General features: G+C 48.2%; 1 protein-coding gene across 3 annotated transcripts in view; it reads left to right on the top strand.

Annotated features, from left to right (window-relative positions):
• Positions 1–1,348: 1,348 nt before the first annotated feature.
• Positions 1,349–13,596, top strand: part of ASCC2 (activating signal cointegrator 1 complex subunit 2) — a 24,740-nt gene continuing 12,492 nt past the window's right edge. Inside the window, exons 1-10 of one of the 3 annotated variants that reach the window (XM_057386348.1) lie at positions 1,349–1,393; positions 3,697–3,792; positions 5,341–5,499; positions 5,797–5,967; positions 7,859–7,988; positions 9,767–9,834; positions 10,275–10,385; positions 11,238–11,350; positions 12,354–12,428; positions 12,960–13,067. In XM_057386348.1, the coding sequence (XP_057242331.1) occupies positions 3,712–3,792; positions 5,341–5,499; positions 5,797–5,967; positions 7,859–7,988; positions 9,767–9,834; positions 10,275–10,385; positions 11,238–11,350; positions 12,354–12,428; positions 12,960–13,067 (1,016 nt within the window). In that variant the 5' untranslated portion in view covers positions 1,349–1,393; positions 3,697–3,711. Of the gene's footprint in view, positions 1,394–1,435; positions 1,458–3,691; positions 3,793–5,340; positions 5,500–5,796; positions 5,968–7,858; positions 7,989–9,766; positions 9,835–10,274; positions 10,386–11,237; positions 11,351–12,353; positions 12,429–12,959; positions 13,068–13,596 lie in introns of those variants that run through there. The other 2 variants (XM_057386349.1, XM_057386347.1) reach the window with 2 other exon arrangements.

Below are 13,596 nucleotides of genomic sequence, written 5' to 3'. Positions count from 1 at the left end.
TAGTGACTCAAAACAGCTTGATGACACATTCAGAGCCCACTGAGTCACCTGGCATCTCACCAGCACTGCTCTGAGGAGGGTTGGCATAGAAGGGGAGATAAACAGATGCCTTTGCAAGGGAATCATGTTTCAGTTGCCAAGTGTTCTCCTCCAGGAAAGAATCGGAGCAAACCTCRGATCGACATCATCACTGGGGTTTGGTTCTGAGAGGTTGTTCTGCATGTTGATACTGGGGCTCCAGTCCCAAGGCCTGACAGGTGCACTGATGTTTGAGAAATAGAAACAATGAATATTTCATTTAAAAATTAGGAATTCAACAGAACGGGGGAGATGGCAGGTTCCAGACAGCTTGTCGTGACATTTACAGTGTGAATCGCTAACACCCAGCTCTGTGTGAAGGGAACAGAGCCCGGCTGTGCTGCTGGCTCCAGGGGAGCCCTTGGGGTGTGCTCTCCTYATTTCCCCCGCGAGGTCACGGCACCCAGTGCTGGACAGTGGGCAGCCAGGATCCCGCTGTCCGGAGTGTGCGGGCACGGAGGGCACTGGCACCAGGGATCCCTTCCAGCCTGTCCCTCATGAGCCRCATGACACAGCGCATGGCATGGTTTCTATTTTAGGCCACTTTGCCATCTAAAGCTGGGCTCCGGGCTAAGTTCAGGAGGAGTTCCCTGTGGTCAAGAGGAGAGCCGAGACCCTTCGGAGCAGAGATTAGTGACGGCTGGATGTGTCAAGTGTCACCCCGCAGGCTGGGAAGCGCCCGATTCCCGAAGTTTCAGCGCGGTGTAAATGTGACTGATGTAATCTGTTCTTACTATCGGTCGTGCTCATATAAATTGGCAGGAATTGCCCTTATCCTGTGGTGTCTATCTGTAGTGCACAGACTCTCCCTGGGAAGCAACGAGAAGTCCCAGCCGAGGGAGCCGGCSAGGGGCTGTGACTTGTCCCTGTCCCCGCAGAACCCCTTTCCCTGCCCGGCCTCCCCCAGCCCGTGACAATGGATGGGGCAGTGCAATTAAGGTAATAAGGTCTCCGTCAGAAAGGTCATTTATTGAACCAGCTAGTTTTCCTTAGAGGAAGAACAGCTGGAGAATCCTTCCCTTCCCAAGACAACCCACGGGCTGTAACTGCCCCCAGCCCCGCGGCTGCAGCCGGCCCGGGGAGCGGGCGGGGGTCTGGGGCTAAAGCCGCCCGTTGGTCACTCAGCACGGCCCCAGCCYGGCCCCCGCCGCTCAGGATCCACCGCCGGACCGGGAGCCGGGCCGGTGCCGCCGCGGGGCGGGGGTGGAGCCGCAGCCGCAGCCGCCCCGCCCCGCCCAGCCCGGTAGTTCCGCTCGGGGCCGGAAGCAGCGCTCGGCCACGGAAGCGGCGCGGGGCTGGCGGGACGCGTGTGCCGGTACCGGGGCTCGGGCGGCTGTGGCGGGGCTGGGTTCGGTCAGCGCCTGTGTCGGAGCACGGGAGTGCGTGGCAGCGGCTGGGCAGGGGGTCAGGGCCCGGTGCGACAGGGACCGGGCAGGGGACGTGGCCGGGGGGGCGGCGGGAGCGGCAGGGCCCCGGTTAACCGGCGGTGTTGGGGTAACTGAGGGTGGCTGGGCATGGGGTGGGGCCAGGGTGGCAGAGCTGGGGGTGCTCACCTGGAGAGAAGGCTCCAAAGAGATCTCAGAGCCCCTTGCAGGGCCYAAAGGGGCTCCAGGAGAGCTGGAGAGGGACTGGGGACAAGGGATGGAGGGACAGGACACAGGGAATGGCTTCCCAGTGCCAGAGGGCAGGGATGGATGGGATATTGGGAAGGAATTGTTCCCTGGGAGGGTGGGGAGGCCCTGGCACAGGGTGCCCAGAGAAGCTGTGGCTGCCCCTGGATCCCTGGCAGTGYCCAAGGCCAGGCTGGACATTGGGGCTGGGAGCAGCCTGGGACAGTGGGAGGTGTCCCTGCCCATGGCAGGGGTGGCACTGGATGRGCTTTAAGGTCCTTCCCACCCAAACCATTCCATGAATCCATGCTGCAGCATTCCCAGTGCCAGCTGTGCCTCATCCTCAGCAGTGTCACCTGACCCTGGATGTCCCCATGGACGTGCACATCAGTGGGAAGTGCAGGGCAGGGATGGTTTCTGGTGCTGGGAAAATAAATTTGCCTGTTCATCATGTTCTTTGTCAGGGCTGTGTGGCTCTTCCACTGTACCTGAAATCCCAGGGCATGGCAGATTAGGTTTAGACCAAAGTTTTTTGCGGAAAAAAAGCTTATGAGAGTGATCAGGAATGATTCTCTGATGAGGTTATCCCATACCCAGGTWTATTCTCTTCCCCAGCTGAATAAGCTTTTGGCCAGAGGTTCTGTCTCTTCCAGGATGTTTTTGACTTGACTGGAGACTTTGATGTCTTYCAGGCTTGAAATGAGACACTTGGCATGTTTTTCTGTGTTACAAGCACACATTTGTTTGTGCAGTTTTCAGAATGACTCTAGAAATTTTAAGAGCCAAATTAAATATATGATGAAACTGAACTGAAAGCCAGCTGAGAAGTTTTGATGCTGGGTTGTTGGGGTTTTTTTTTCCCAAAAGAAATTGTTTATCATTAAATAATAGTTGTTCTTGTCAACATTCTAATTTTTAAACTCCCTTGGAAAGACATCATTATTTTGAGTTTTCTAAGCTATGGATATTGCTGTTGCTCTACTGTATTTTTTTTTTTAATTGAGCTCTGAAATGTTAGATGACAAATTTTTGTCTAAATTGTGACAAATTTATGGAGTGAAAAATGCGATTTTTTCACTTGCTGTCTAAACCACGACCCCACTCCTGTGTCAATTCTTCAGCGATAGAGACACTGYTCTTGTTTTAATTGTTATTCAGCCCAGGTGATGTGACTGCAGTTAAATGTGCAGATGAGGAGATGTGTGACCCTCTTAATGAGAACATCATTTTTAAGTACTATTTTGCAGAACTCATAACCCTCCTAAAGAAATGAAAAGCTCTCTTAACCTGCAGCTTTCTTTTTTTTGTCTGAACTTTTTTGACAACATCCATAACATACCTACTRTTGAGTTACTCTAATATTTGACTTCCATTTAATTTCAGAAAGTTGTTTGAAACATTTCTGAGCCCACAAATGCAATTGAAGATGAAGCTGTGGTTTTTTGAGCACATGGGAATTGGCAAGAGCAGGGAAGGCTTTTGTARGCTCAGCCTGTGTCCCTTCTCTGAAATGTTAGATGAGTGCTGTGAGATTCTGCACACAGGCACTAAAAATCCTCTTTTAAGCACAGGCAAGGCTGTGTTTGGGTTGTCCCTGCAGTTTGTGCTGTCAGGAGAGACACTGCAGGTGTTGAAACAGGCTGTGAAGGCCAGAGTTCAACACAGCTCCTCAGCAATCTGATTTAAATATCTAATTTCCATATTAARCTGTGTCCCCAAACATGTTTTGTTGTCCTGGAAGATATATGTGGCCTTTCAGTGAGGAACAGGGCTGAAAGTTTAGCACCATGTTCCAGCTTTCCTCTGAGACATGCAGGTGGCTGCTGGGTGTTCCCTGAGGATTTGGCATTTTGGTGGGGTATAAATTGCTGGGTATAAATTGCTTGGCACAMATGGATTCCCAGCCACTGTGAGTGTGTTGCAGCAGGGCTGCAGCCTCTTTTGTTTTGCTTTTGCCTGTCTGACCTTGTAAAATGCATCCTGTGCTGCTTTTGTTTGCTGAGGACAGGAACAAGCSACCAGGATGCCAGCATTGCCTCTGGATGAGCTCCAGCTGACAGAAAGGGATCCCAAGACAGGGAAACTGAGAACTTTACCAGCACTGGTGAGCTCTGATTTTCCTGAAAGCCAAACAAGAGCTTTGATAAATAATTGTCTTTTATTGAGGCTTGGGCAAAACCACCCCTCAGTCTGGGATGTATGACAGGACCTGAGGGAGCAGCTGGAGCTGTGCCAGGAGGGTTTGGATTGGATAGAAGGAAAGGTTCTTCCTCCAGAGAGTGGTCAGAGCTCCAGGGTGTTTGGACAACGCTCTCAGGGATGCACAGGTGGGATTGTTGGGGTGTTTGTGCAGTGCCAGGAGTTGGATGATCCCTGTGTGCCCCTTCCAATTCAGGATATTCTGTGATTCTGTGTAATTTGTTCAGCCTGCCTGAACAATTAAAGAAGTTAAAGAAGTTTGGTTTTTTTAATGTGTTCAGATAGTTGAGATTTCCTTTACCCACCATTAAAAAAAACCCCAAAACACAAGAACCAAATTTACTGTGTTCAACATCTGTGGTAAACTGTATTTTCCCATTACAACTCCCTCTTTTGAGTCTGTAACCTCTGCTGCAATGGGGAGATGCTCAGGGAGGTTTTGCAAGCTCTGCCTCGACTTTAGCTCTGAGCTGTGGCACTGGGATCAGTCCATTGTGCCTTTAGCTTGATGAAATCAGAAAATTCAACCCACAGAAGCCCTTTTCTCCAGAAATAAGGCCTGGAGAGAGCCTTTTAGGTGTGTTGCAGGAGTGGGACTGTCAATGCTGCTCACTCATGAGGAGCTTTACCCTCAGCACATGTGTGGAACGAGGCAGAGCCCAGACCTGCTGCTCAACAGAATTCTCTTTCTAGGGTGGGGATGTCTGGGCAAAGCCTGTTCAGTAACYCTGGGGAAGGATAGTGAAATGTTTCTTTCTGTCTTTGATGGTCGTGTCAGTTTGAGTTCATGGAATATTGTTCAAGAACCAGTTCAGAGGAAAAAGAGATAGTTCAAAGGCAGGCCAGGAAGCTCCTGCTCTTTGTTTTGAAGGTGTGGGAGGATTACTTTGTCAGGCTTGGGTTAAGAGAAAGCAAGGAGCAACATCTACCAAATGATCAAGGTCTGAAAAAAAGTTACTCATAAAGAAGGATCCAAATCCACTACCTTGAAAGGGTAGAAAATGGGAAGTTACCAGGGAATAGAGTGTTCCTGTCACCGGGAGCTGTAGTGACAGGACAAGGAGTAATTGGTTCAAACTGAAATTTTCGTTAGATGTTGGGAAGGAATTGTTCCCTGGGAGGGTGGGGAGGCCCTGGCACAGGGTGCCCAGAGAAGCTGTGGCTGCCCCTGGATCCCTGGCAGTGTCCAAGGCCAGGYTGGACAGGGCTKRGAGCATCTTGGGATAGGGGAWGRTGTCCCTGCCCATGGCAGGGATGGAATRAGATGAGCTTTAAAGTCYCTTCCCACACAAACCATTCTGGRATTCTATAATGTCAAGTTGTATTAAAAGGTAACTTYGTGTTTCCTAAAAACTGGATGTGCCTGTCACTTGTTTTAATAYAATTTGGTATTGAAAAAGCTCCAGAATTCCAGCTCTGGAGTTTTAATACAGTGGTTTTTGGCTTTCTGCAGCACCCAGAAATTAAAGCAGATCGGTCGTTTGTGCTGTACAAACCCCCTCCTGCCATCAGAGACCCTGCTTTGGTGGAGGAGTTCCTGGAGCGAGCAAAATTCATTGCAGATGACCTGAACTGGCTTCTGGCTTTGCCTCATGACAAATTCTGGTGCCAGGTAATCATTGTTTTATGGACACTGAAAACATAAACATCTAGGTGCTTGTGGAAGCCATGAGCTTTACATCATTTTCATAAAGATTTGTTTACGCTGATTGTGTCACTCAGCAAACATTTTAATTTCCATTACTGCACCTTGGAATGCAAAGGAAATATTTCCCTAAGGATTTTCCATTTTGGAATTTAAAGCTTTGTTTGTATTTGGTGGATATGGGAATCCTTTTAATGCACCTTAGAGTGCTTAAATTTAACTGTGAAGGTGAGACATTCCCTCTTTGCTGTTTTCCTGTGCCAGGTGATCTTTGATGAGACCCTGCAGAARTGTTTGGATTCCTACCTGCGCTCCGCCCCTCGCAAGTTTGACGCGCTCTGGGATTGCCACCCGGAGGTGAATGAGCTGCARAAATGCCTCCATCGCAGTGTCTTCCTCACTTTCCTCAGGATGTCCACCCACAAGGAGTCCAAGGTAAACATTCCTTTGCCTTGCAGGTGCTCCAGGCTGTGTGATTGAAGACAAAAGAGAATTAGAGAAATGAATAGTTTTCCTTCCTTGGCACAGCACTCCTCTCCCTGATGGTTTTATCAGTGTGGAGGTGATAACACTCAGAGCTGAAGTATCTGAGCTATGCAGTGATTCCGTGGTTGATTGCCTGGATCTCCTTGCTTAGTAATAGCAAGTTACCCACGTGTGATGGTTGGAAATGTCACAGGAAGAAGAAACAGAGSGAGGCCCCGTGAACAGGCTCTTCAGGCCACCAGTTCCCGAGCRTTCGCTCCCTCAGGGCCACATGGTGTCACAAAATTCCTGCTAGTAATTGTCTCTCCTTGAACTTTCCCCAAGTTTTGGACACACAATGAAATTCCSCTAATTACTGTTTTCTTGGCATCATCAGGCCTGGAGAAGAGAAGGCTCCAGGGAGAGCTCAGAGCCCCTTTTGGGGCCTAAAGGGGCTCCAAGAGAGCTGAAGAGGGACTGGGGACAAGGGATGGGGGGACAGGACACAGGGAATGGCTCCCCAGTGCCAGAGGGCAGGGATGGATGGGATATTGGGAAGGAATTGTTCCGTGGGAGGGTGGGGAGGCCCTGGCACAGGGTGCCCAGAGAAGCTGTGGCTGCCCCCTGGATCCCTGGCAGTGTCCAAGGCCAGGCTGGACATTGGGGCTGGGAGCAGCCTGGGACAGTGGGAGGTGTCCCTGCCATGGCAGGGGGTGGCACTGGATGAGCTTTAAGGTACTTCCCACCCAACCCATTCTGGGATTCTATAATTAAAAGGCATACTCAGCACTAATTGCTTGAATGGAACTCCCATGTGGAGCTGTGGAATTTTCACCAGGCCTTTGGGCAAGACAAGTGAGGGACTTTGTGTTTCAGCAGTTACTCCCTGRATGTCCTTACTGGTCCGTGAGGTGTTGGTTCTCTTGCTGATGACAGTGGTGACATTCAGGATGTTGTGAGGAAAGGCCTGGCAGTGGAGGGCTGGGACAGGAACAGGTTGAAGGAATACCAGGGCCTGCAGTTGGCAGCCCTTCAGCAGAAGTACCTGACACCTCTGTGGTGTCTTTCATTGCAGGATCTGATTAAACCTCAGCACTCCAAGAGCAGGCAAGCATTTGAAACCATTTTACAGCCGAGTGATTTGAAGGCAATGAATGGTCTGTTGTCATGCAGGAGTCAGCAGGAGTTCTGGAAAGGGAACCTGGCCAGCCCTGAGCCCCATCCCTATGCTGCAGCAGGGAGAATGTGCCCTRCCTTTCACTGGCATTGAAAACATTTGCTGTCACAGGCAAACATGCCTTCTGAATATCCAAAATCACGTTTCAGCTCCCTGCTGCTCAGTGTCAAACAATGGAATTTTTCTCATCTAGAATTTTGGGAGGAATTCCTTCAGTGTGATGAGTTTTTGGCACAGGGTTCAGCAGTCAGGGTGTAAAGCTGCAGTTCTGGGGCTTCTCCCAGATTGTCCTTGATTCTGTGGTCTCTGGGGCTGGAATCTGCTCTGCCAGGGTACAAGAGGCTGTTCCTGTGCCTGGTTACTCATCCCTGCTCCTGAGCTGAGCTGTTCTGGTGTCAGCCTGGGAACCTGTAGGCAGATTTTTGGTTAAACTTTTAGGGAGATTAATTCACTTCCTGGTGAATGGATCAGTGGGGTGCCTGGTGTGACAGGAATGTGAGAATGGATGTCCCCACAGAAGCTGTTTTCAAGCAGACTTGCTGCCTTCTATGAAATAAATAAATTCCTTAATGACACCTTTGAGAGATGTTTTTACAGGTGTCATTATAATGTTGGAGTTACTGCTGATCAAGTTATGGCTTATCCTTTACATTCTTTGATTTGTTTTTCTTTTTGTCCCTGTAGGATCATTTTATCACTCCCTCTGTSTTTGGAAAAATTATTTACAATAACTTCCTGTTTGACATCCCGAAGATTCTGGATCTCTGTGTCCTTTTTGGGAAAGGAAATGGTCTCCTGCTCCAGAAGATGATTGGTTAGTAAAAGCCAAGGAGCAGCTTGCTGCATTTAGGCTTTTGCTTGTATGGCAGGGGACTTAGTAGTGTTTATACCAGTGGAACTGCTTGAAAATTAATTGTTCAGTAGCAACTGGGAGCTTTCATTTCTAGATCAGATTGTGCTTTTCTTTTTCCATGTGCACTTTGTGCCAAGGAAAGTATCATGTCCTGCATTGCTGCCCTGAGCTGAGCTCATGCTGTTAGACCTAAACCCAGGCTCAGYTGGCTGCAGTGCCAATTTAACATGTCCTCAGCACCACAGGAATGTGGGAGCTCTATAAAATCCTGGTAGAGATGGGAAAGGGTGAGGAGGGAGAAGGGTTGGGAGATGGGGCACAGTCCAGCTGGGAGTGCTGCTGTTCCCGGAGTTGGGAGCCAAGTGAAACATTCAGTGTGAGGTAATCGCTGCTCTGGGAAGTGGGAGAACCTGAAACTTCAATGCAGACATTGATGTGTGCAGAGCTTCCAAACCACAAACACTTCAGAGCCTGCTCAAGCTGTGCTTATCCCTGGATTTCTGTGTCTGCACACACGGTCTGCACAGGGAGGAGCATTCCAGCCATGGGTGCTGAAGCTATTGATTCAGCTTCTCTGTTTATTCTGTGCTCCTTCACAGTCCTGTGATCTTTAACATCACCTGAGCACCTGAGTGGAAGAGTGTCTACTCTTGGATTAAGTAAGCTCTTCCTGAATTCTAACCCACTTTGTCTGCAGCTCATGGGWTGAAGCTTTTCCATTTCTTTGGTAGTTATTTCTGACTCATTTCCAAGTTCACTAACATGAGAAGTGTTAGAGATCATGTGATGCAGATTTCCAGACAGAAAATCTTAGATAAACCTTTGCATTTTTAATCCCTTTATCCTTTTTCCCTAGTTTCTACTCTGAATTCCRCTGTTGAGCCTCAGAGGTGGAAACAAGGCGTGGCAAGATAGATGCTTCCCTTTCATGTGAAGCTTAGATTATCTGGGTCTTAAAATATTCCCAAAAAGTAATGAAATCTCCTTTGAATTATGCTCTGGGGTGCCACACAATTGTGCTGCACACAGGTGACCAAGGATTTGCTCACCTGATGATTTCATTATGGCATGAGCAGTTCTGGTGTGTAATTCATAACTTCATAAACTTGAGGTTCTTCTCAGGGCATTAATTTTTCTGAAACTTGTCTCATAGCTCTGTCCTTGCTGGAGAACTCTCAATTTTCATTGTCTGAACAGTAATTTCCAGGAAAATAGGAGCCTCGGTGCGTATTGGTGAGGATTTATGGTATGGCATTACTCAGTGGAGTATTTTGTAAAGGTAATGGAGTCCTACTAATATAATAGCAGGTGTTACTAAAGCCTCATTACCTTTAAGAAATATTCTGCAGCACATCTCCTGCTGTGTGCTGAACTGTTATCAGTAATTAAAAGTCAACTCCAGTTGTCAAATAAAGGAACCGGGGATGTTCAGTGATAGTATTTGCATTATTCATTGATTCAGCCCCTGGAGCGTGAATCATCTGACATCTCGTTTGCTCTGCTCTGATGAGCATATTCCCATGGCTGGATCTCCAGTGGTGCTGGGATGGATCAGCTTTCTGGGAGCAGGGCTTGTGCCTGAGCTGAAGAGTGAGGGTGGGCAGTGTCCTGCATGGTCAGTAGGTGTGTCTGGAGGGTATCAGCAATAACACAAGCACAACATTACAAGTACCATTTCCTGGAGCAAATTTGCTCCAGAATGTCTGAACTGATGGAAATGTTCTCCTTCCCCTTTTCAGGAAATATCTTCACTCAGCAGCCCAGTTATTTCAGTGACCTCGATGAAACTCTGCCCACTGTCCTCCAGGTACTGCTTTCCTGCTGGGATTTTATCTGGAAATGTGGCATAGCCTGGAAAGTGGAAAGGGAGCAGTTGTAAACAGGCAGAATGTATTTAGTAAAATCATGGAATGTCCTGGGTTTGAAGGGACCCACGAGGATTGAGTCCAACTCCTGGCTCTGCACAGGACATCCCAACAATCCCACTCATTGTCCAAACACTCCTTGAGCTCTGACCACCCACTGGGGAAGAACCTTTCTGTAATATCCAGCCTAAGCCTCCCCTGACTTTGCTGTTGCTCCTTTCCCTCATTTATGTTCATGTATGTCAGGGAGGTTTTGAGCCTTTATCTAAAATTATTACCTGATAGTTCTTCCCTCTTGCCTTCCTTCAGCTCCTGGCCTTCCCTGCAGTGTCCCACTGCTGGCTCCTGGCTGTGCTAACACTGCCCTTCTCTCCTGATTTAGGTGTTCAACAACATTTTGCACAAGTGYGGTTTGCAGTGCGAGGGGGCCTGTGCTGAGCCCCAGAAACTGGAAGAGAAAGTCAGTGTGACTCCAGGGAACATGCCCCTCCAGGTAGGAGCAGACTCTYTGTGCTCCTGCCCACTGTTCTGTGGCAGTGTTTCACTCTTCGTCCTGGGACATGCTGATAAAACCTTTCCACCCTGAGCTGATTCATTTCAACCATATCCTTTGTAATGGGCATGTTTTAAAACCAGGCAAATTTTTTGCTTAACCAGCTTTTAAATAATGTAACAGAATATCTGACACAACTGTCCACCTCACCCTGGCAGTGATAAGAGCTGTTTTTGTTCCTTTAGAAGTGTGTGGTTTAAAAACAGTGTAATTTAACTGTGCTAATTAAGAGGGGTTTTATGTGCTGGGGGCTGTACAAAGACAGTGAGTATAGTCTCTCACAAAATCTTAGTCATTCAGTTTGTGTGGAGGAACAAACTATCACTTCTAACTATCATTTAGTGATAAATGGTAGTTTGAAGCTATCATTTAGTGTGTCATTCAGTTTGTTTCAGCCACCTTGGAAATGCAGCTTGCACTGGACCAGGGTGCTGAAAACATCCCTTTGATTCCTATGTTTCTGTGTGCAGTGCTTCATGGAAGAGCACTGGATGGGCAAGAATTCTGTATGTGGAGGGTGTATTGAGGACAAAGCCACTGTCCAGAGCAGGATCTGATGAGGATCCTTGTAATTTCACAGGATCTCTCATGAAAGCAACCCGTTGGGATTGCATTACAGATCTTTAMAGGAAAGGAGTTTYAGGAGAGGCGTTGTCTCTGGCCCAGACCCTGTAACAGGTTTATGGCTGATACAGACTGTGCAGTCAGGAAAAGACCAGGCCCCAATATTCTGTCTGTGTTCCTGGGAAACCTTCCTGGCTCTTCCCTCAGTRACTCCTCTTTCCCTCCCAGGAGCTGAAGGACATTGTGCTGTATTTATGTGACACCTGCACAACTCTCTGGGCTTTTCTTGATGTCTTTCCCTTGGCTTGCCAGACCTTCCAAAAACATGAGTTTTGTTACAGGTATGTTTTGGAGTGCAGACAGGGCACAGAAAAATACTGAATGTGCTGCTGTGTCCTATCCCATTGTTAAATGAGGAGACAGAGGCTGCTGAGTTCTCTCTGAATGCAGCATAACAAAGATATGGACATAGGGATGTCTGGATTTTCTGTTCTATGCATGTCATTATCTAGGAGCTATCCTAGAGCCAGGCATGCATGACAATTTCAAAAGCCACCTGAAGAGTACTCGGTGTTCTCTGGAAAGGGTGGAAAGGAACAAGGTAGGGACAAAAAGAGCTTCCTGATGTTGGACCCAAAGCAAGGGAAGCGGAAAGTGTTTCAGGGCAATAGTTCCTTCGAGGTCTGAAAACAAAGGTCTTTGATGTCATGGCCAAGTTTTATGCTAGAGAATGTCTGAGGTTTGGCAAAAGCTGGGTGCTTGGGAAAGAGTGACAAGGGATGAGAGGAAACAGCCTTAAGTTGTGCCAGAGGAGGTTCAGGTTGGATATTGGGAAAACTTGTTCCTGGAAAGGGCTGTCYAGCCCTGGCACMRCWGCCCAGGGCAGTGGTGGAGTCGCCATCCCTGGAGGGGTTTAACAGCCCTGTGGATATGGCACTTGGGGACATGGGCAGTGGTGGCCTGGGCAGTGCTGGGGGAACAGCTRGGCTCTGAACTCAGAGGTCTTTTCCAACCACCAGAATGATTCTGTGAGTCTGTTGGCTCTTTGTGGGCTGCAGATCTGTGTTGTGGCTGTTTCTGGGTTGGGCAGATGGTTCTGATCAGCACCTGGGTGCTTTTCAAATTTCTTTCCTCTTCAAAGACCTCTCTGTGATTTCCTTAGACTGCTGCTGCTCTTTGTGATGTATTTGCTTGTGTTTTGAGGGAAAAACACCAAAATGGGGTGATGCTAATGAGTACTGCTGTTGAGAAGGGTTTAGTGAAATCAGCCATTTGCTCTGCCTTTTAACAAATGATTTTTGGAACCTCAGCTGACAGGGACTGGTTTGTTCCCCCTTTGTGCAGATTAGCTTCATTTTATGAACTGGCAATTCCTGAGCTGGAATCTGCAATCAAGAAGAGGCATTATGAAGATAACAGGTGAGAATTCCTGCAAAGGCTTGCCTTGGATTTCCAGTGGGACTTCCCAGGGCTTAGTTAAAAATTCACTTCATGCTGCTTTACCCATTCCTGTGGAGTCTGGCTTTTTTATGCTGCTTCAAAGAGCTCCGAAGAGATGGCTTCTGTAATTCCCAATTTTCCTGGGCAGCRGGGTGACTAATCATTTTTAGTGCTGTGTAGGAAGGAATTTGATGGGAGGTGCATTCCAATTGTTACAAAGTGTGAGAACATGAATGATATCTCTGTGCAGCTCAGTGTCACTGTAAGGCACAGGCTGTGCTGGTACAGTGGGGTCTCATGTGTGGAGCTGCCAGGACAATTGGGATTGAAACCAGCTTTACTGGAGCATGAATTTTTCTTAATGACCATGAAGTGTGTCTGATATCTGGTCTTTGCAGCAAAGAAATGATTCTGCTGATGAAATTMTTCTTCTAGAGGGTTAATTCTGGCAGGAAGGTGTGTTACAGATTCTTGTGCTGACACCAACAGTGTCTTTTGCTCTCTCTGAAGTGTTTTTGCTGATTTGTGGAGGAGGATTTCACACTCCAGAAAGAAGATGATAGAAGTTTTTCACATCCTGATAAACCAAGTCTGTCTGCAGCCCATCCTAGAGAGCAGGTATTGGCACTTGGCTCTGTGCTGCTTGCCAGTTACTTGATTGCTATGTAGGAGAAATTGTTCCCTCATTTACAAATTTRCTGGAGAAAATGAGCAGAAACTGCTGTTTGTGTTGGGATTGTAGCCAAAGACTTGGCTAAGGTCAGATTCTGTTGTCCTGTATATCAGGAATGTTCCAGATGGAGCTCTTTGGTCCAGGATCTCTGTGGTGAGCTGTGTCCARCGAGCCTTCTGACCCCACTGTGTGGCTCATGCAAACTTTAATCATGTGTAACACCTTGAGACCTAATGGTGACCTTCCAGGACCTGAAGGGRCCAACAAGACAGATGGAGAGAGACTGTTTACAAGGGCTTGGAGTGACAGGACACAGGGAATGGCTTCCCASTRCYAGAGGGCAGGGATRGATGGGATATTGGGAAGGAATTGTTCCCTGGGAGGGTGGGGAGGCCCTGGCACAGGGTGCCCAGAGAAGCTGTGGCTGCCCCTGGATCCCTGGCAGTGTCCAAGGCCAGGCTGGACATTGGGGCT

This window comes from Malurus melanocephalus, unplaced genomic scaffold (genome assembly GCF_030028575.1).
Source record: "Malurus melanocephalus ecotype Western Australia unplaced genomic scaffold, MMel_1.1 scaffold_956, whole genome shotgun sequence".
Taxonomy (NCBI): Eukaryota; Metazoa; Chordata; class Aves; order Passeriformes; family Maluridae; genus Malurus; species Malurus melanocephalus.
Note: the sequence above shows the minus strand (reverse complement) of the source record. Positions and strands in the feature narration are given on the sequence as shown.